We start from the raw sequence: 22,128 nt of genomic DNA, 5'->3' as shown, positions 1-22,128 counted from the left end.
ACCGAAATAAGAGTTTGAACAAAAAAGAAGCATTTATTCAAAGTTCACAAGTACAGAAGGATGTTACTTCAGCTGAGTTACAATTGTCCAAAAGTAGAAAAGAATAGAAAATACAAAGTCAGTTAAACAGATCATCTATTTCGGCGTCTAGATTGACGTTAAGATCAACTCTAAGACCGGTTTCAGCTGGTAGCACAGTCCCGGTTACGAGCACGGTTTCAGTAGGCAGCTCGTCAGTCAGGTCTTCCACCACTGGCTCCAGCCGAGCTAACTGATCGGCAGGGTCATTAATGACCGAGGTATCGTTGGGCACGGTTTCTTCTTCCTTATCTAATTCTTCAAGAAATTGTTGTTGAACAGTCGTAGCATACTCCGCCATTGAGCCCGGTATGAAATATGGTGGAGGATCGTAGACCTCGGTCTCTGGTTGACGACCGAGCTGAGTCTCGACCGCCCTCCAACTACATTTGAAGAAAAGGTCTTTCGCTGCTTCACATTGCTTAATATAAAGGGCTTCACCTTCCCTAAAACCGCGGGTCTCAGCACCCTCCAGCTTCTTCTTCATCTCCTCAATTTCGGCTTTCTTCTTTCCTTCTAGTTTAGCAAGTTCACTCAAATATTTGTCTTTGATCACGGCTGCAGCTTTTTATTTTTCCGCATCAGCCGAGTTAACAAGGCTGGCCAGACGACCGTTCTCGGATTTTACCTCGGCTAGCTGCTTTCTAGCCTCTTCTAGCTCGGCAGTTTTTTCAATTACTTCGGCCATGGCTTGCCTTGCTGTTTTTCGGAGCTCCAACACACGCTTGTGAGCAATTTGACTATTTTGCATGGCCTGAAGAAGAATGGAAAGAAACTAATGACAAAACTGAGCAAAAAGTTAGAAAAATTAGAGAGACCAGAGGGGCAGCTTACCAGAATCATTGATTTCGTTGCAGACCGGATGGCCTTGAGCTCGGTCAACTGGTTGTGATGCTCCATATCGGGGGGCAGACATACACTCTTAGCCAGATTGAAGGCTAGCATATGGTCTTTGTCAGCCACCACTGAGTCAGTATCACGAATAGCGCGGTTTTGGAAAGACAGTTTTGGAGCCCACTTGGAGGAGCTAGCCCGGTCAGAACGCTCCGGCTGAGTGATCGGTGGAGGGCTCGGTGGAAGAGTGGTTTCATCTTCATCAACAAGGCGTTGCTCAGTTTGGGTAGTCCGGGCACGCTTGCTGGGGCGAAATGAGGAGGGTTGTTAAGATGGAAGAGCCACCACGGTCTCTTTAGTCTGGGTGGTTGGTGGTACGTCGGCTGAGTGTGTTTCGGTTAGGAAGGCTCTCACTCTGTTCCTTTTCTCCATTTCTTCTTCAGCAGTAGTACGGACTAGGTTGATTTGTGGCAAGGTCGAGTCCGGTTCAAGAGAGGCCTCTAGCAAAAAATCTGTTACTCTGGCTTTTCGTCGGCTGCTATATCTATACATCGGCTCAAAAATCAGTAGTTTGGCCCAACTTCTGCCAGGGTATCGTAGTGCGGCGCGAAGTGTGTCTAGGTTGGGGTAACTGTATTGTGGTTGAAGATGGGCTGAATCTGCATAAAGAAGACAACTGTTAGATCGATTAAGGAATAGAAAACCGAAATAAAGCAGAAGCATGCAAAGAAACCGAAGTAATTATACCAGGGGTTCCTTTATTCCAGTTTATACTGCGGCCTGGGATCTAGGCTTGGTGGTCTTCGAAATTGCCAAATACCCAGAAAAAATCGTCATCGTTTAAGTCTTTGTCCGGTGTGTCCTTTATTATTTTCTCACGTCAGCGTCGTATTCTTAAATAATAAACCCACCCATCTTCTTTTGAGCCTATAGAATATTGGTGAAAGAGTTCGGCTAAGCCGAGGTTAATACCAGCACGGCGGTTTAGCTCGGCTATACCATTTATTATGTGGTATGAGTTTGTGGAAAGCTGAGTTAGAAATATCCTAGTTTGCCTAAGGAATTCACAAAGTAAAGGTTGTACAAGGAATCTTAGGCCGGTTTCTATAATGGAAAGGAGGGTGAAGGGAACAAAACCAGGGTTTCCCCAAGGTATGATATCTTGTTCGGCTAAGGTGAGATGGACGTCGTCAGGAATGTTATACTCCCTTCGGAATTCGGCCAGGCCACCAAGTGTTTCTACTAAAAACCTATATTTACCCATTTTGTCTTAAGTTATGAATAAATTATGCTTGTGATTAAGCTCGATCACAGAAGTGGGCTGAATAGCTCGGTTGAACGCTCAAAGGAGTGCTTGGGCAACCTAAAGTCTGCAAAGTGAAAAAGCAAAGGTGTTAAGCACAGACTGTTGGACCGTGCTAAACAGAAATAAAGGCAAGATATATCAAATCTTAGCTCGGCTATGTGAAATGCTACGTGTCTTAGCCCGTTTTGTGCAAAGGTTAGTGTTAGCCCGGTTGAACCTCTAGGGGCAGCGCTCTTAGTTCGGTTTTAACTACGAAGGTTGGGTTAGCCCCAAGTTATAGCTCGGCCGTGGTTGAGACTAACAGACGCACTATTACGTAGACTTAGTGCGGTTGGCTAGCTCGGTTGAGTTAAAACAAAATGTGGTTTGACTTGTTGAAACTATTGTTATAACGTGAAGTGTTAGTTCGGTTGAATGGCCTGGCTAGAGTGACATTAACTACAAACAACTTTTTAGTTCGGTTATACAGTAATTTTGGATCAAAATCAGTGTTTCAGTTTATTCATGAAAAGCCAGAGGTTCTATTACACGAAAGGAAGGTTTGTGTTTTGAAAAAACACACAAAATACATGTATTGTAAAAGCAAATGCGAAAACAACAAAAACAAGGCAGATTTGAGTAAACTTACCAGGTGAAGAGGAAGAAATCAGAGATGGAAGCAACGGCAATAAAGAACACGAACTCAGCAAGTTCAGGGTTGAAGAAGCTCAGGAAAGAGAGAGAGAGATGAGGAAATGAATAGTGTGGTGAGTGATTCAAAAAACAAAGAGTTTTGTTTTGATGCAAGGACCAGAGGCGGGAACTGTTCAAAATTCACAGAGTACGAAGACGGCGTGACAGCTGCGTTGGGCCAATCAGAAGGGGTCACGTGTCATAGAAATGAGAAACGATTCAGTTGCTGTGATTAAAGAGACGTTTTGTCTGGGCGACTACAGCCCAGAATGAGTTTAGCTCGACTGGAAAAGCTTAAAAGCTTAGCTCAGTAGTAAGATTAAAGTTTTTAGCCCGGCTCGTAGAACAAGGTAATCCCTATCATGCTGCGCAGATGGAATTAAGGGGCAATTGAGAGGGAAATTTATATGAAAAGTGGGCCGAGTTGGGTAATGGGCCGTTATGGACCATAATACGGAGGGCAGAGTAAAAAGGCCTTGAAGATTAGTCCGGTCCCAGAGCCTTGAAGTTAGTCCGGTTCCAGACGGCCCTAAACTTAATCCGAACCCAGAGAACCTAGTGTTATCTCGGTCCCGGAGAGTACTACGGGTAGCTCGGTCGCCAGGATGCCGCACACAGAGTTAGTTCGGTCACGGTATGGCACAGCTAGCTCTATCGGACCTAGCTAATGGTTATCACGGTCTAAGCAATACTAAGGTCAACGCTGGGAAAACCGTGGTAGGAGCAGTGAATGGAAGAACCGAGGTAGAGTTATCTCGGTCTAGCCTGTGGCTTAGCATAGCCATGCTTACCTCGGTTATGTTGGAGTCTGACCATGGTAAAACCATCTCACTTGGTTTAAGCAGTGAGGGGGGTGCTGAAGGATAAGTATTATCTTTCAGGAGTATAAATCCTAAGAGGACTCTACATGGAGGAGTAAGAGTCCTACTAAGATTGTGCCACGCAGAACCTATAAAAGCTCATAACATCACCTATGGAGAGGTAACACACAACTTTGATTCTCAAATACACAAAGCTTTTTGTCTTTGTCTATTTTGCTGACTTAGGCATCAGAGAGGTATCTGACACACACTCGCCGGCTAGCTCACGTTTTTATTTTCAGGGAGTAAAGCAACGACGTACGGAGGAGCGCAGACTTGATCAACAGGATTATACGAGAAGGTTTATTTTTTTCCCGTACACCTTATATATCTAAATCATAGCAAATTATTTGGTCAATACTTAAAAAAATATCAAAAATTATTTGTCAAAAAAAATAATAAAAAAAATAATTTTAAAGAACAAAAAAAAAATTGAATTTTTTTAATAGAATTTTGAATTTTTTTTTTAAAAGAGTTTGGTTATATGTTTTAAAAAGAGTTTTTGAATTGATGCTTCATTTGGGAAGTTAGGTTGGCTTTTTGGCTATTTTAGCATTGGCTAAAAAGTTTGTTTGAGTTGACTTTTTTGGCTCTTTTGACTTTTATGAGAGAAAAAGTTAAATGATTATGATTTGAATGCGACATTTTGTCTTATTGATTTTTTAGCATATTTTGTATTTTTTTTTGGCTAATTTAGCCAAAAAGCCAACCCAACTTATATCCCAAACGACACTTGAGTTTTGAGTTATGTGTTTGCTTTTGAGTTTTAAAAATAATTTTCAAATTAAGTTTTGAATTATATGTTTGGTTATGATTTGAATGTTTATTTGTATTTTGAGTTTAAAATATTAAAAAAATAATAAAATATTTAAAATAAAAAAATAAAATTTTCTTAAACATTTTTAAATATTAAAAAAATTCTAAAAATTTTCAAAATACAACTTAAAATTCAAAAATTCAAAACTCAAAATCTAACTCAAAATTCAACATTCAAAAACTCAACTCTTTCAAAACTCATAACCAAACAAATTTTCTTATTTGACATGATCTAAAAAAGTTAAAAAAATCACTATCCTATTTAAGTCATATCATCTTATTTAAATCACACCTCTCTAACACATCACTTTAAACCCAACCCATATTTCATAAAAAGTCAAAAAGTGCACTTATTTAGATCATCTCAAACCATCCCCCTTTGTTTGGGATATGAGTTTGCTTTTTGGCTTGTTGGTTATTTTACCATGGGGTTAAAAAGTCTCGTTTGGGACTTTTTAATTTTTTAGCATGGGACTTTTTAATTTTTTTTTTTTGATTTTTTGTGAGAGAAAAAATGAAATGATTATGGTTTAGATGTAATATTTTGGAGTGTTTTGAAAAAATGGTGTAACAACCCTAATTTCTTGTAAGTCATTATTTATTATTATTTCTTTATTTTATTTTTGATTTTATTAAATGCATGACTACATGAGAATTTAATGTGATATTTAATTAATTTAATGTGTTATTTAATTATATGTAATTAATCTGAATATTGATATATTTATATTGTTTATAAAAAAAATGTTTATATATTGATAAAATATATATCATATCTATATTTATATATATTGTATTTATGTTGCATTTGTAAAATAAAAATTTGTAACCTTTTTATTTATATATATATATATATATATAGGCCTCTAGGTTTCCTATACAATTTAGAGAGTAGCAACCACGGGGTGAGAGGAGAGATTGAGGAAGAGAGGGAGAGAGAGAGAGAGATTAATCAAAACCAAGTGCAAACTGTGAGGGAGAGAACATAGAGACGGCAAAGAAGAGTGGAGGAAAAAAAAAATTAGGGTTTTGTTTTAGTGGTTTTATTAATTTTTTAAATATTTTTTGATCTTTAAAAAATAATTGTGAGTGTAAAATCTACTTCCTTCGATTTATGTTTAATTGTTATTTTTATTTATTTATTTTTATTTATTCGATGTTGAATTGATTTCGTATTTGTATGTAGATGATTGATCGATTTTAATTATTTGAATTAGTTGTGTATGCAAGGTTTAGGGTTTTTAGATGATTGATTGATTTTAATTATTTTGATTAGTTGGGTATGTCATGGTTAGGATTTTTATATGGATTTATTTTATGGTTGTAATCACACTCATAAATATATGAAATTAAAATTAATTAGGAACCCATAGATAAATTCCTTATATTTCACCCTGACTCCATAACTTGCACAAGGATTTATTATTATGTTGGAGTCATGATGGAGTATAAATTCCTTATAAATATGAGTTTATTGTTATATGAATTTATAAGGAGTTTATTGTTATAACATATTTTAGCAATGCAGGTTTTAGATATTGTTTTAATTTACGAAACGAGCTCATTTTTATTAGTTTCGCATAAACTGAAGTAAAATATTATTCTGCATATTTTTTGTGTTTTGAACTTTTTCCAAAAAAAATTATGTTAGGGCAGTTTCTATTCGTTTTTAGCTTCAGATTTTTCGGTTGAATTTTGTCTAGGTTCTTCTATCCAGTTTTTCTCTCAACCTGTTTAGTTTCTACTAAATTCGTTCGCTTTGTCTTTAGGAAATTTGATTTTGTACAATTTTTGTTCTTTGAGTTTTGGTCAATTCGAATTATTTAAGTATGAAACGGTATATTTTGATTCTCTTTAGCAAATTACTTATGATTAAATTATACTAACTTTATTTTTTTTGTAGGATGGTGGGTCTTACTAACTTTTTATGCAGGGCTGACATACCATATTTTTATTTCTATTTTGTTTATTTTATACTCAATTTATATTTCGTTGTGTACGGGCAAGAAACTAAATGTCACCGTATCTCGGAAAACTACCCATTTGTCTCGGTGCAGATGAAACTACTTGTCTTGTCCCGTAACAAGAATTAAATGTATTTTTGTTTGTGTTTAATGGACACGTTGGTGTTAAATCTTGTACTCATACCAGTATACCTGTATACTAACCTGTTTTGTCTCTTAGCAACTAGGGTGCGTTCTGTTTGAGCGCAGCCGAGCTTTCTTTGTAGGATTAGTTAGGATTACGGTGGTGAAGAGAAATAACTATAGTTGTTGAACATATCGTTTAGACTTCTTTTGTTTTTTTGAGCTAACGATTGATATTAGTTTATGTATTTATTATTTTTTTTATGACTTTAGTATTTGGATAATTTGACATGGTTTGTAACCTTACATTATTTAAGTTATTTTGACTATTTATTGTTACTTTAATGTTTGAGGTATTGGATAGTTATGAAATTTTATGGTGGATGGTTTGATTGGAGTTTTGTTAGTTTTTTTTTAATCCTTTGTAAGCTTTTGAGCATGGAAATTTATTTAAACCTTATAGAGATGTGAACGTTTAGATTTTGTTTCACCCTACGATTTGAATGATGGAATATTGATTGGGGTTTACTCCTGATTTAATATTTAATTGTCTAAATTTTGGGGCGTGACAAATGGTTGAAAGCTAACTTTTTTGGTTTTTTTTTTTTAAAGTGTAAAAAATGTGAGAGATGATGTGATCCAAAATGGGTTAAAAGTTGGAAAGTGACTTTTAACCCACTTTCCAAAAGAGGCCTTTGTCTTATTGATTTTTGAGCCTATTTTATTTATTTGTAGCTAAAATAACCAAAAAATCTTATGCCAAACGAAGTCTTAAATCACAAATCTACTCTCAAATCATAATTTTAAAACTAAACCAATCATAGACTAGTTCACATTGGCCTCGTTTGGAGAGTTACTACTTTTTTGACTTTTAAATTATTTGACTATTTTAGTAGGCTATTTTAATTTTCGTGTTTAGGAAGATGGGTTAGATATTTTATTTGCAACCCCGCTACAAACCCCCAGTGGCTTGCGACCCCCAGTGACATGGCAGCTGATGTGTAAACATAGCTGGAAAATAAAAATAAAAAATAAAAAATAAAAACAACATCTGGAAAAAGCGGGAACTCGTCTATCTTCACCTCTCGTCGCCATCCTCCTCTTTCACCGACGACGGCCATAGCTCGCCGGAATTTCTGCAATCTTCGTCGCTCTCATCAATCTGGTAATATCTCCATAGCTCGCTCTCATCTATCCTCAATCTTCGTACCTCTCATCAAACTGAGTTTCAAACTGAATGGGTTTAAGGTTCCTCTCATCAAACAAAGATTGAGAGGAAGATTGAGAGGAACCTACAGGGGCATAGAACTATAAATTTACGGTTCCTCTCAGAAAATGGGTTTAAGGTTCCTCCTCAGAAAATGGGTTTAAGGTTCCTCTCAATCTTCGTACCTCTCATCAAACAAAGTTTTCACCCATTTTCTCATTAAAGGAAAATTTATAGTTCTGTGCCCCTGTAGGTAGTAAACTGAATGGAGATAATTAATTGTTGCTGTTCACAATTTTCAGGAACTACTTTCAGTTGAAACAAACAGGGGAAAACAAGTGTTGGGTGTAAAGAGATATCTTTTTCTTTTTGTTTAGCTCACTGCAGAGGCATTATAAATTTTCTACCAAAGTATATGTTGAGATATGACAGTAGATGTGCTAGTTTAAGCAAATGGAATGGAACCTAAGGCATTATGTCATATCCAAATCCATTGGGTTTTGGTTTTACTACCCTATTGCCTTTGTAGTATAACTTCATTGATGATCTGGATTGGAGTCTGTTATGTGATTAAAACATCTTAATTGTGTCAGGCAATTCAGATGTTGTAATGAGCTTTTCGCAGTTCACAGGTAAATTTATCCGAAAAATGTTGAGGACTTACTTATAGACTCTGTAGGTACTAATACTAGTTCACAGATTGAATTATTGGATCCTCTTCGCCTGTTAATTGGTGGTGACTCCTCTGAAATTCAAATTGTTAGGTGCTTTAGATCATTCTGTAATGGCAGTGGGGATGTTTCTCATTATGGTGCACCATTAGTTTTGAAGCCTTATATACAATTATTGCCTCTTTTACAGTTTATTCACTTCAATCAAGTTTATTTTCTCTGTGCTGCAAGTTAATTGTTCTAATAGCTGTATTTGTTTAATTGTTATTTCAGTACGCAAAGTGGAAGAATGGAGGTTGATTCAAATGTTGGTGAGAATCCTTTAATACATGAGGGCGAAGATGTTGAAGAACCTAAAAAGGGTATGTGTTTTAGCTCAAGGGAAGAGGTGTACACATTTTATGGCAAATATGCTAAGCATGTTGGATTTTCTATAGCTCATAGAGCACAACATTTTGGAGATGATGGGCAATTGCTAAACTTTGCAAATGAATGTTCTTGAACGGGGCAGAGAAAAAAAAAATCAGAAGTCAACCCTCTGAAGCCATGTTTGTCCACAAAGATTGGTTGCACAACAAGGGTACGAGGTAGTGTACAAAAGGATGGGAGATATAAACTAACCACAGTTAACCTCGAGCATAATCATGATTTGATTCCCACCGACTCACGTCATTTTACAATGAATAAGAAAATTCTTACTCTTGTGAAGAGAAGATTAGAAATTAATGATGAAGCAGGGATTGGGGTGTCTAGGAACTTTCATTCAATGGTTGTTGAAGCGGGGGGATACGAGTCATTGACATTTGATGACCGAGATGCAAGAAATTACATTGAGATAGCTAGAAGGTTGAGGCTTGGGGAAGGTGATGCCGAATCACTTCAAAGTTATTTTATGAGGATGCAAGCACATAGTGAGAGATTCTTTTATGTGATTGATGTTGATGAGGAGTTTCGCATTAGAAACTTATTTTGGGCTGATGCTAGGAGTCGGGCGACTTATGAAGCGTTTAGAGATGTCGTTTCATTTGACACAACGTATTTGACGAACAAATATGACATGCCATTTGCTCCATTTGTCGGAGTTAATCACCATGGACAGTCCATTTTGCTTGGTTGTGGATTGTTGTCTAGTGAAGACACTAACACATTTGTTTGGCTATTCAAGTCATGGTTAAGTTGCATGTCAAATCATCCGCCAAAAGCTATCATAACTGATCAGTGTAGAGCTATGCAAAATGCTATAGAAATTGTGTTTCCGCAAGCTCAACATCGGTGGTGCTTATGGCATATCATGAAGAAAATTCCGGAGAAGTTGAAAGGATATGCTCAGTATGAAGCCATAAAGTTGGCTATGCAAAATGCACTTTATGACTGTTTGACAAGAGCTGAATTTGAGAGTAAATGGGAAGAGATGCTTGCAATATTCAATCTTTATGATAATGAGTGGTTGGGGGTACTATATGATGAGTAGAATCGATGGATACCTGTCTATGTTAAAGACATTTTTTGGGCTGGCATGTCAACTACACAACAAAGTGAAAGTATGAATGCGTTTTTTGATGGATATGTAAATCCAAAAACTACATTGAAGCAATTCGTTGAACAATATGGCAATGCCTTGAGAAATAAGGTAGAGAAAGAGAAGAAAGCAGACTTTAAGTCTCGACACAAATTATTTGATTGCCTAACTATATATGGTTTTGAGAAGCAATTTCAGCAAGCCTACACCAATGTGAAATTCAAAGAAGTTCAAGGAGAGTTGAAGAGAATAGTTTACTGTCAGGCGGTGATTGTGAAAGAGGAGAGATCAATTTCTACATATAATGTCCAAGAAGCAATGGTAGTTTGTGAGAAGATGAAGCATGTGGACTTTGTTGTCTATTTTAATTCAACTGAATGTAAAGTTCAATGCATTTGTCGATTGTTTGAGTTTAGAGGCATTATGTGTGCTCACTCACTCGCTGTGCTTGTTAGAAGATGCATAAATGAGGTGCCAAGTAAATACATTTTGCCCCGGTGGAGAAAAGATGTGGATAGAGAATACGCATGCATCAAAACCACATACACCGGCTTTGGGAATGATTTCAATGCAAGTACCTATGAGAGGATGAACAAAAAATTGATTGCCATTGTACAACTTGCTGGTAACTCTGAAGGCAAAACTAGAATTGTAGACCTTGGGTTGGATGAAATCAAGGAGAGAGTCATGAAAGAAGAATCCGGTGATGGGAGTAATTTACCATGTTCAACAAAAAGTCCGATTCACACCGGTTCTACACAAGGAGGTACTAGTAGGAAGGTGATTAGTCCTTTGGTTGCTCGGCGAAGAGGTCGTCCAGTTACGAAACGGAAGGTTGCCAAAGTAGATCAAATTGTTAATCGGTTCAAGGCAACGGCAAAAAAACAAACAAAAGCAAAGGTAAAATGTCTATTCAATTTTTTTTTTTTTTACAAACTCTATTCAAGTATGTAAAAGCAATTCATAAATTTCAATCTTTAATTATTCTTCAAAACATACAGGCTACTAAGTTGCTTCGATTTGAAGCTCAAGCTCAAGCATATACACCGTATTATCCTTATATGGTTGGTACATAAAATAGTATGTATATACCGATACGTGTTCCAAAGAGGCCTTCATGTACTTTTACAAAGTGTATTCCAAAGAGGACTTCATGTACTTTTACAAAGTGTATTATTCTAACATGTACTTTTTGCAATGAATTGTCACAGGTGGCCCATGGTATTGGAGGCACGTCTCTTACTCCATCGGACTTCATAAGTGGCATACAGGGAAGTTTGATGAGTGCTCCAACTCAGATTTATGGTTCTGCATCTCTAACCCCGTCAGCTTCTCATGCATGCACACCAGGAAGCTTAGATATTACAGACTTGTTTGACTAGTTTTTATGTATTCGAACTGTTTGTTTTTTAGGTTAGAAATTATGTAGTCTATTAATCTGAGTTTCAAACTTTTTTTTTGAGATTGTAGTTTATGTTACATGTGGATTTGTAAAACATGTGGTATACTAATTATTAATGAAGTTATGTTATTATTATTATTTGTTATGTAATGAAGATGTTGCAATATTTAGTAATGAATAATGTTTATTTAGCAGTTCTTTGTATTGAACAATGTTTATTGAACAGTTTTCATGTATTCAACCATGTGTATTCAAGAGTTTTTCTATGATGAACAATGTATATTCAGTAATTTCCCTGTATTTAACAATGTATATTCAATCGTTTCCCTGTATTCAACAATGTATATTAAATAGTTTCGCTGTATTCAATCATGTATATTTAATAGTTTACCTGTATTCAACAATAGTTACCTTGCATTCAACAGTTTCCTGTATTTAACAAAGTCGATTCAATGAGTATTGAATAAAGTATACAAGTTTGAACAAGTCATTTTCCATTCCATTCACCACAAAAGAGATACAATAATTAGATTTCAATACACAACAAAACATAACTTCCTCGAAAACATCACAAAAGTATTCAGTCTACTTGAACTTGTACATTGACATCTACTTCTACTTGTAACTTACATATATGTATATATATGTTATTACATATTCACAAGTTTAAAGACACCAATTACAAGCAACATGGACAATATACATATCAACTTTTGCATCTTTGCGTTCTGAATTCGAAGTTGTTCCGTCATCTGTATTTGTTGTTCGGTCATAGCTCGAAGTTGTTCGGTCATAACTTGTTCGCCGACAGTTGGCACTTCGTCTCTTGGAATTTGATGACCTCTATATTCTGGATTCGTAGGTAAACACCATCCGATAAAACCATAATTATTACAAGAGTAGAATAACTTGTTTTTGTTTTGATCGGTTTGTGATATTAAAATGGTGGCCTTTTTATTACATGTACAACAATTTCTATTGACGTATGTCAACCAATCGGAGCTACTGCCACTGACACTTGAACTTGACATCTGCAAAAATGGACAAATATTAACATTACAGCACTTGCATATATTCATTATGAAACACATTAAAAATACAGGTTTCTCAGTCTACAAAAAAGCTGTTATAAGCTTTATGACAGCCCTTGGAGGTGATTCTGAAAATCAGCTTATTTACCCTCCAAAAAAGCTGTTATAAGTTGTAGTTAGTGTCATAAAGTTGTAACAAACAGTTAGATTCTGTAACAAAGCTGTTATTTTTGCACTTCATTCAATCATTGGATGCTACTAGCACTCATTCAAATAAAGGTGTTATTTCTCAGTCTACATTGACCAACTGTCATGACACTAGCCCCTCAAGTAGTGACTTAGTTGAGGATGGGGATTTCAACCAACAAGGGATAAGGTGTTCATAAAAATGATCAAGTAAAACCTGTAAAACCTGTTTCATAAAAAATCTGGACAGGTTTCAAGTAAAATCTGGACCTGTCAAACCTGTTTCATAAAAAATCTGGACAAGGGACAGGGACAGGGTGTTCATAAAAAATCTGGACACATTAGTCTTCAAAATGATCAAGTAAAACCTGTTTCATTTTAGAAGATAGATAGATAGATACAGGTTTTCATTATTTACCTTTTCATTTAGTGGGAAAACCTGTTTCATAGATAATGGGAAAACCTGTTTCATAGATACAGGTTTCATAGATTATGAACAGGTTCACTGTGTCCTTTCCAGAAATTATATAAGATGATGATTAACACAAAGATATAAATATTGACTCTGAGGACTCACAGTATTCATATGTTATGTGCTTGGGTGTTTAATATGAATGTCAAACATTGAATTAATGTACATATATGGATGTAAAGATGTTTACATGTTAGGTTTCTAGTTAGATGTGGCATCTAAAGACATGCTTGTGATTAAATAAAAGCTACCATTCAAAGTCTTGAATCCTGAGGCAAAATGCATGTATGATTAGCTCTAATGAACATGTCAAAAAAACAAAAAACATAAATTTGCATCGAGGAACTAATTGTGTATGCTTATAAATGAACAATCTCATTAACTTTATTTTGTTTTTTTAGTCCACAATCCAGAAAAACACCTGCTACCTAAACACCTTAGGACTTTCAACTACGAAAAATACCATACAAACTAAAAAAATTTACAACTTTTTTTTTACTCATTGATGTGGTATGTGAATTTCATCGTGAAGCAACCCAATACTGCGTAAATCAGCTTTATAAAGTATTCAGTATTTTGTAATCCAAATTTAGCTTATGAACAGGTAACCTGCGTAAATCACAGATATACATCACTGTCATAAAGCTGGTTTATAAATCACTGTCATAAAGCTTTGTAAAGCTGATTATGAACAGGTTTAACATTTCGTTGAGGAATTTCATCGAACAAGTTTATGGCAATGTAAGACTCCAAATGCAAAATGCCACAATTCCCAAATGAAAAGGCCAAATTCAATCCCCAAGATCAGATAGCATGACAGAGAAAATCAAAAGGCCAAATGAAATCATTTTACAAATAGATATATATACATATATATATATATATATATATATATACCCAGATAAAATTACCCCTTAATCGGAGATTCGGGAGAAGCGGGAACGAGCTGTGTCGGAGTGAAGGGAAGTAGTGGTCGCCGGCGTCGGAGTGGGGGTCAGGCATCGAAGTGGTTACCGTTAGAGCTGGAGCTGGAGTGGTTACCGTTGGAGATTTCAAAATGAAATGTGAAGATGTGTTTGGGTCTTAACGTCACGTGACAATCACGTGACGTGCCACCTCAGCTGGGGGTCACTGGGAGTCTCCAATACTGGGGTGCGAAGCATTTTTGTTTTATTTGATTGTTATATTGAAAAATGTGTTTGAAATAAAGTTAGGATGTAAAATGACAAAATTGTCTCGAATAATAAAATATCCTTTTTCCAACAAAGAAGTATTTGCTGACGTGGTATGCACAATTCAAAGGGTAAAATGGACATTTACTCACCTACGTTGATGGTGCTGTGAAGCACGTGATCTGTCATGCCACAGTAGACTTTTGGGCTATTTTCTTCCACGAGGCTAAAATAGCCCCTTACCCCACTTCCCAAATGGTGACAATTTTGTGGATATTATTACCTAGGTATTTGTTTTTTGAATTAAATATTTGACGCCTGTAAAAATTTCTTCCAACTAGATTAATATGGTATGATAAGTGTTAATTTTTAATTTGTTACCTACTCAATTATAAAACCAATTCATATGTCATATGTTGGCCTAAAATTATGAATATCTAGTATTTTCCTTAGTTTTTAACCATAGAACAAAGTGAACAAGGAATAGTCTATGTCTATAACACATTCTCCCAATATATACTATTTATTTGAATTTTACATATAATTTTTCGATTCATACAATTATTTTTTTTCGATTCATACAATTATTTTCTAAACAACGTCAAGATACTCTCATCTTCTCCAATCACAAATCCTAACCCCAACTCAAACCTTGGCCCCTAGCCCCCTTCCTCTGCTGAAGCCGCGATCCCCCAGCTCTTAATTGCATTATCTTCCCTAGCCACCATTGCAAATTATAACGTTGAGAAATGTAATTAACCTTTTAGGTTTTTTGAGATTGAAATATTTAATTTAATACATGTTCTTTAAAAATCTAATATAAATTTCAAAGTCGAGTGAATTGCACCATTGCAAATCTAATATATTAATCAACTCAGTTGGAGCAAATTAACTCAAAATTTAAAATTAAGAGTTAAAATTAAGTGAATTTAAAGTGTAGAGATGAAAAAGACATAATGGGCAAAATAGAGAAACTACTAGTGTAATTTGCTCTAAATCTTAATAAGTTGAACAAAAATTTAAAATATGTTATTTTTTACCTGTTTAGCTTAATAGTTATATAGTATTATTTTATAATGCGAAATTGTGGGTTTAACTCTCACAAAGAGGATTTTGAATTCTTTGTGAATTTAGAAGTCATGAATTCCAACTTTAAGATTTTTTTAGGTTGCTCTAAGATTTCTGTTCCGTAGTTATATACTTGGGATGTATATATTGGAGCAAAACTTTGGGAGAAAAACTAAGGTGCACACCTTTTAAAAAGTGTGTATAATGTGCACTTTATAATTAAAGAAGAAAATTACATCATTTTATACTTTTTGAGGCCTAAAAAAAATATCATAATTAAATACAATATGAGATATAACTAAAGAATTTATGAGTCATAACTAAAAAAAAAAACTAATAAAAATTAAAGAAGAAAATAGTATAACCACTACAAGAATTTACACATTTGCCGACCACTTTTGCCAACCAAAAAAATTTTGGTCGCAAAAAAATGACATTTGCCGACCAAATATTAATTAGTCGCGAATGATCAATATTTTTGGCGACCAAATATGAGTTGGTCGCAGAAGGTCACATTTTGGCGACCAAAAATGAGTTAGTCGCAGAAATTAGTATGCTTTTGGCGACCAACTACAAATTTGGTCGCGGAACGTCACATTTTGCCGACCAAAAATAAATTAGTCGCGAAATGAGTATTTTTAGCAACAAATATTTTAGTCGCCGTTGATTAAGATTTGGTGACTAAAGAAGTTTGTCGGCGAAGGTACCTTTTCTGCGACTAATCTGGTATTTTGGTCGCCAAAAGTTTGGGAGGCAAATTTGAAAGTCTGTCTAGGCGGGAATTGAATTTTTTTTGCGACAAAAAAATTTGGTCGCCATTTTAAAAACGACGTCGTTTTGTACCCAGGAAAATATAAAAAAAAAAAGAAAAAAGAAAAAAAAGCCCTAATCTCTTATGTATCTAGCCCGCTCTCTGTGTCTATGTTGGTCTGCCCTCTCAGATTGCTTGCCCAAAACTTGGCGTCTCAAACGGTTTCGAAACAGAGATCCATAAAGACGACGACACAACTTCGATTGCCCCTCTTTGACAGAACTCGGAAGTCACAAGTGACGGGAGTGAATGTCAAAGCCTAGAGACGACCCATTTTTGACAAGGCCGAAGACTCAGACAAACATACAAGATAGAAAAAGATGTGCCCGCAGGCATGCCCGCAGGCAGGGGGCAAAATGCAAATGATATGCAAGAAGCCGAAGGTAGCCCGATGATCGTGCAAATGCAGCTAGCTGTAATGAGGCAAGTATTCGCAAATAGATGCAACAATTTTAAGCAAGAATGCAAAGCGACAACTACATTTCATGCAGTTAAGAACGCGGGGGATTATTCAATCCCCGCCATGTCTCACACGGAGAAGATACAATACCTGCGTGATTCGTCTGGTCGCACCAACCTCAATTGAACCGTACATACAATATCGTGCCTGCAAGAGAGAGAAATTGCAACAAGCACAATATGCTAACAGCATATATTCAATGTGATTTCGAAAGTTTGACACACGCAGTGTTGGTGAGTGGATGCATCGTAATGCAAGAATGAGATATGTGTGACGACGCATGCTCAAACACAGAGGTATACAAATATCGAGAAATGTACATGACAATGCGAGTATGTCTATGAGGATGCAAGATAGTACAAAACGAGCATGAAACAGGGTGTTCATTTGTCATGAAACAACGAGTACGGAAACGCGTGTTTCGGCGAAAGTAACTTGATCACGACCTCTGATCCACTTCTCTGAAAGGTTATAACCCATTCAAAAAAAGATACACGTTGATTTCAATGGATGACGATGAGACACACATCAGAACTTGAAACCGAAGTCCGGACGGAGCAATTTTGCGGCCGGAAGTGTACGTTTCTTGAACTTTTTCAGGTCCCGGGAACTCCGATCTTCCTCAAAATTTGCAGAGAGCTAGGTGAGTATGTGGGGAGCATGGCCGGCCGTTTATCTTCCCAAGGGGGGGTGTCCAACCGTTTTCTAAAAAAGCTAATGGCTGGCCGGCCATTTCTGCAAAAAGCAGATGGCTGGCCAGCTATTTTTAGAGGCCGGCCGGCCGTGCCCTTTTCCAGGGGCATTTTCGTCTTTTTGCCTCCTTTTTGCATGCATTTCATCCAAGGCTTGAAGCCTATAAATAGCAGCCGAACCCCATTTCATTCCTTGCCTCTTTCAACGCTTTTCTCTCCAGTTTTGAGTTTTACGCGCGTTTTCCAACGCCTCGCGCAAATTGTTTTTGTAAAAACACTTAGTTTTAAACACTTTGGAGCGATTAAATTCCGGCTTCGGAGCTTCTTTTTGCATTTTCAACACTTGAGGTAAGTTCATCTTAATATTTAGAATATTTTCTCGGGAGTTGACTTTTGTTGACTTTTTATTTTTCGAGAGTTGACTTTTGTTGACTTTTCCAATTTTTGCGCATTTTGCTCATTTTTGCTTCCCTTTTGCAGATTCTTGAACATGGCGGGCAATTCTCCCCACGGTGGAGGCTTTTCAGGTGCCGGTGATGACTTCGATCCCATGACCCTACCTCCGAGGACTCGCCCTTTTATTCCCGGGAGGTATCGTCCACCAGTACACGTTCTTCCACGTGCCGTTTTCCGTCATTTTACCAGTTTCGACGAGAGAGCACCTGCGGACCTGCTTCTCAGAGAGCCAGAGCAGCATCTCTCTCATGAGGCTCGAGAGGTATTTACCTCATCTTCTGTATTTTACATTTTGCGTCCTTGCCATGTTTAAACAATTAGCTTGTGACATAGTACTTTCCTTACATCTTTGAACATGTAGTTTCAACACTTGAAATTTCTGAACACTCGGCTCATTAGTTAATTGCGAACACACAGCCCACACTTTAGAATACACGGCTCAAACACTGATTTGTCGAACACACAGCCCGAATTCGAAAGTGAACACACAGCCCACACTTTAAATTTTCTGAACACGCAGCCCAGATAGATAGTGAACACGCAGCCCACAAATTAAACCGAAAATTGAACACGCAGCCCAAAATTCAAATTCTCTGAACACGCAGCCCAGGTAGATAGTGAACACGCAGCCCACAAATAAACCGAAAATTGAACACGCAGCCCAAAATTCAAATTCTCTGAACACGCAGCCCAGGTAGATAGTGAACACGCAGCCCACAAATTAACTGAAAGTTGAACACGCAGCCCAAAATTCAAATTCTCTGAACACGCAGCCCAGGTAGATAGTGAACACGCAGCCCACAATTTAACTGAAAGTTGAACACGCAGCCCAAAATTCAAATTCTCTGAACACGCAGCCCAGGTAGATAGTGAACACGCAGCCCACAATTTAACTGAAAGTTGAACACGCAGCCCAAAATTCAAATTCTCTGAACACGCAGCCCAGGTAGATAGTGAACACGCAGCCCACAATTTAACTGAAAGTTGAACACGCAACCCAAAATTCAAATTCTCTGAACACGCAGCCCAGGTAGATAGTGAACACGCAGCCCACAATTTAACTGAAAGTTGAACACGCAACCCAAAATTCAAATTCTCTGAACACGCAGCCCAGGTAGATAGTGAACACGCAGCCCACAATTTAACTGAAAGTTGAACACGCAGCCCAAAATTCAAATTCTCTGAACACGCAGCCCAGGTAGATAGTGAACACGCAGCCCACAATTTAACTGAAAGTTGAACACGCAGCCCATTTGTTTTATTGGCACATAGCCCAAATTTCTGTTGGCACACAACTCATTCATCTCATCGGCACACAGCCCATTCATTTTATACTGACACATGTATTCATTCTGAATGCAGGGTGGCTCCCGCAGTGTGCGAGGATATGGTTCTACCATGGCGCGGGATTGGTATGCTGAGCTCCCGGAGGGCGTCAGGGATTTGGTAGATTTGGCGGGGTTTGGGCCCTTCTGCAACGGGTTGTCACGCTGTCCTGCCCGGAGGACCTTGATGGCAGCTTTGGTAGAGAGATGGTGGGACACCACTAATTCCTTCCATTTCTCTGCTACCGGGGACATGACTATGACCCCTTTTGATTTTGCTGTATTGACCGGCCTTGATGTCGGAGGTTGGGCCATCCCATACGATGAGGATATGGGCGAGTGGGAGGCCGCCTGGATGTATTTGTTGGGGGCTCGCCCACCTGTTGACAGGGTCTCTGGGAGAGTCCGCTATACTTGGTTTTCCTCCCATTTTCGGCGGGCTGAGATGATGCCCGAGACTCCTGAGGAGACAGAGCAGTATGCTCGTGGCTTCCTGATGTTCCTCTTCGGGACTACTCTGTTTGCCGACAGAGGGAACACCATTGGGTTATACCTGTTGAGCGCTCTGGTTGACCTATCACAGGTCAGTAGATATGATTGGGGTGGCGCTGGCCTGGCCACCCTCTACTTTTACATGAGCGCGACCTCCCGCGGGCGGGGCGATTTGCTTGGCGGCTACTGGAGAGCTTGGGAGGTACTTTCTGTCCCCTCGATTTACATTTCTGCTTTTCATTACTTGTACATTGCACACACATCGTACTTTTGCAGTCTGCATTTTGCTCTCAGCATTTCGTATTTACATTCTGCACTGCTCTTCTCAGTTATGGGCTTATGTATATTTCCCATCGTTAGCCCCAGTGCTGGAGGTGGTGGGGATTCCCGTGACCCCATATTCATTGATTTTTGAGGGCCCGCACCGGGCGAGGCCTCGAGAGACCCTGGTTCGCCTGCGACAGTACTTCGACACTGTGCGACACTCAGAGGTATTTCAGAACTTTCAGTTCTTTTCATTTTCATCTTTGATTTGCTCTGTATATTCTCGTTTTCTGATTGGTTTATACATTTATCATCCGCAGATTACTTGGCAGCCTTGGGCACCTCTGGGTGATGATCTCTTACTTCAGTATACCGGAGCCTCAGGCATCTCCCGGTATAGGGTCCTGCTCGAAGGGCCAGTCGGCAGAGTCTGGTTCCTGGGGGAGCGCTTTCTGTGCCAGGTACGGGGGTATCTTTCCCAGGATGTTCCCGCGGTACCTCCGGCTAGTATGCGGACCGCTGACGGGCTCTCTTACTCAGAGGTAGTCGGCGCCATGCTAGGCAGCGATGCTTTGTTATATGTTGCGGAGGGGGACTACGCCACCTATCGTCACATATATTTGATGCCTCCATTGACAGAGGCTCGTATTCCGATGATGAGACCTGCCGGTATGTCATCCTCGGATCAGGCTCAGGCTCGGGCTACAGACATCCCTTCTTCTAGCAGGGCTGGCGCATCTAGAGGTGGGAGTAGACCGTTTCCTCCGAACCCGTCGATTCATCCTCATCTGGGATGGCCAGATATGCCTACTGAGTTGATGGCGTGGCAGTATGGGACTAGCTCTCCGATTCCAGTTCCACTAGAGCCTCGGATGCCCAGTGATCGATATGCCATTGATCCGGACTCACCGCCGGTATGCTCCACTTTCGTCATTCATCATTTCAGATGTTTAGATACTCATTTGTTCACTGATGAGTATGAACTCATTTTTGCAGCCATCGCGAGGGTACATGGAGGAGATGGTTGAGCTGGTGGCCACACTCGAGGGCATGGTCCTACGCAGGGAGGCACAGTTGTCTGTTGCGGGCATTCAGGTACCCTTCAGTTTTTGGCATTGATCATACTTCTGATGACATGCTGATTTCTACTGCATCGATAGACTACTTGTGTAGAGCACATCTGACACACACCTCACTTGTACACTGTATTTACATGCACCCACTTTATGTAGCTTTTGCTTGTATCTGCATCTGATGTATATATTCGGACTGATGTATTTGAATTGAACTCTTTGTTTTCAGATGCCTTCATGGTCCGGTCAGCCACAGACCAGGCCACCTGGGCCTCATTGGGGAGCTGGGCCATCTGGGCCTTATCAGGGAGCTGGGCCATCCGGGCCTTATCAGGGGGAGGGGTCATCTCGGCCTTCCCGAGGAGCCGGGCCATCTAGGCCATTTCGAGGAGCTCGAGGGGGACCTGTCCGCAGACGCAGGGCTCATGTTGTGGAGGTGGAGTCTGATGAGGAGGAGGAGGAGGAGGCTACCGACCGTCAGTTCGAGACATCTGTCGAGGAGGGAGGCTCCGGTTTTGGCTCGGGGAACAGAGGCGAGGCTGAGGAGGATCCTGAGGACGACAGCTCCGACTCTGATGATGGTGTGGAGGTTGTTCCACAAAAGAGGACCAGGCGGGCTTCTCGTTCCCGTTCCCGAGGATTTTGATGTTGTTATTTCCATGCTTTATTTTTCTTTTTACTAGTAGTTTGTAGCACTTTGCACATTGTTAGGCAGTTTTGTTTTTGTAAAACCTGTACCTTTTGTTCGTTGTAAAGCATGATGAAATGAAATAGCTTTTGAAAAGGTGTTTGTATTTTGAACTTTTAGTATCGTATCGCATCAATTTGTTTTGCACAAGAAATGAATTTGAATGGTAATGCGCATTGTAATCACCAAATCAGGTAGTGAACCGACGCAACAAACTAAACAACCCAACTTACTAAGATATAACAGAATCTTTAGCAAGTTTACAACTCGATAAGCAAAAAGCAACAATGCAAACAAACAAGACTTTAACAAAATTTGCTTAAACAGAGAGCAAGGACTCAAAACACAAAACACGTCCGCTCGACAAACAACTCGATAAACAAAGTACAACAACTCGATAAGCAAAAAGCTCAAAAACAAAAGGTGTACTTCTGACGATCTGGGCATCGGAACGCGTCTGAAATGAAGGCCTTCGGCTCTCCTGTT

At 38.6% G+C, this 22,128-nt stretch overlaps 2 protein-coding genes and 1 pseudogene across 2 annotated transcripts; all 3 read left to right on the top strand.

The window, feature by feature from the left end:
- The first annotated feature begins 9,210 nt into the window (after nucleotides 1-9,210).
- LOC114313982 (protein FAR1-RELATED SEQUENCE 8 pseudogene) lies at nucleotides 9,211-10,002 on the top strand (annotated as a pseudogene).
- A 72-nt stretch (nucleotides 10,003-10,074) lies between these two features.
- Nucleotides 10,075-11,432, top strand: LOC145799374 (protein FAR1-RELATED SEQUENCE 5-like). Its single transcript, XM_082888937.1, has 3 exons — nucleotides 10,075-10,920; nucleotides 11,052-11,114; nucleotides 11,262-11,432. Exons 1-3 carry the CDS (start codon nucleotides 10,075-10,077, stop codon nucleotides 11,430-11,432), a joined length of 1,080 nt encoding a protein of 359 aa, XP_082745063.1.
- An 8,836-nt stretch (nucleotides 11,433-20,268) lies between these two features.
- LOC145799071 (uncharacterized) lies at nucleotides 20,269-21,751 on the top strand. The gene is made up of 3 exons (XM_082888635.1): nucleotides 20,269-20,795; nucleotides 20,878-20,976; nucleotides 21,184-21,751. The coding sequence occupies exons 1-3, from the start codon at nucleotides 20,391-20,393 to the stop codon at nucleotides 21,598-21,600; spliced, it is 921 nt and encodes a 306-aa protein (XP_082744761.1). The 5' UTR covers nucleotides 20,269-20,390; the 3' UTR covers nucleotides 21,601-21,751.
- Nucleotides 21,752-22,128: the final 377 nt, after the last annotated feature.

Source organism: Camellia sinensis, chromosome 9 (genome assembly GCF_055761805.1).
Source record: "Camellia sinensis isolate YWXY chromosome 9, ASM5576180v1, whole genome shotgun sequence".
In the NCBI taxonomy this organism is placed as follows: Eukaryota; Viridiplantae; Streptophyta; class Magnoliopsida; order Ericales; family Theaceae; genus Camellia; species Camellia sinensis.
The sequence above is the reverse complement of the archived record's forward strand: the minus strand, read 5'-3'. Positions and strand labels throughout refer to the sequence as shown.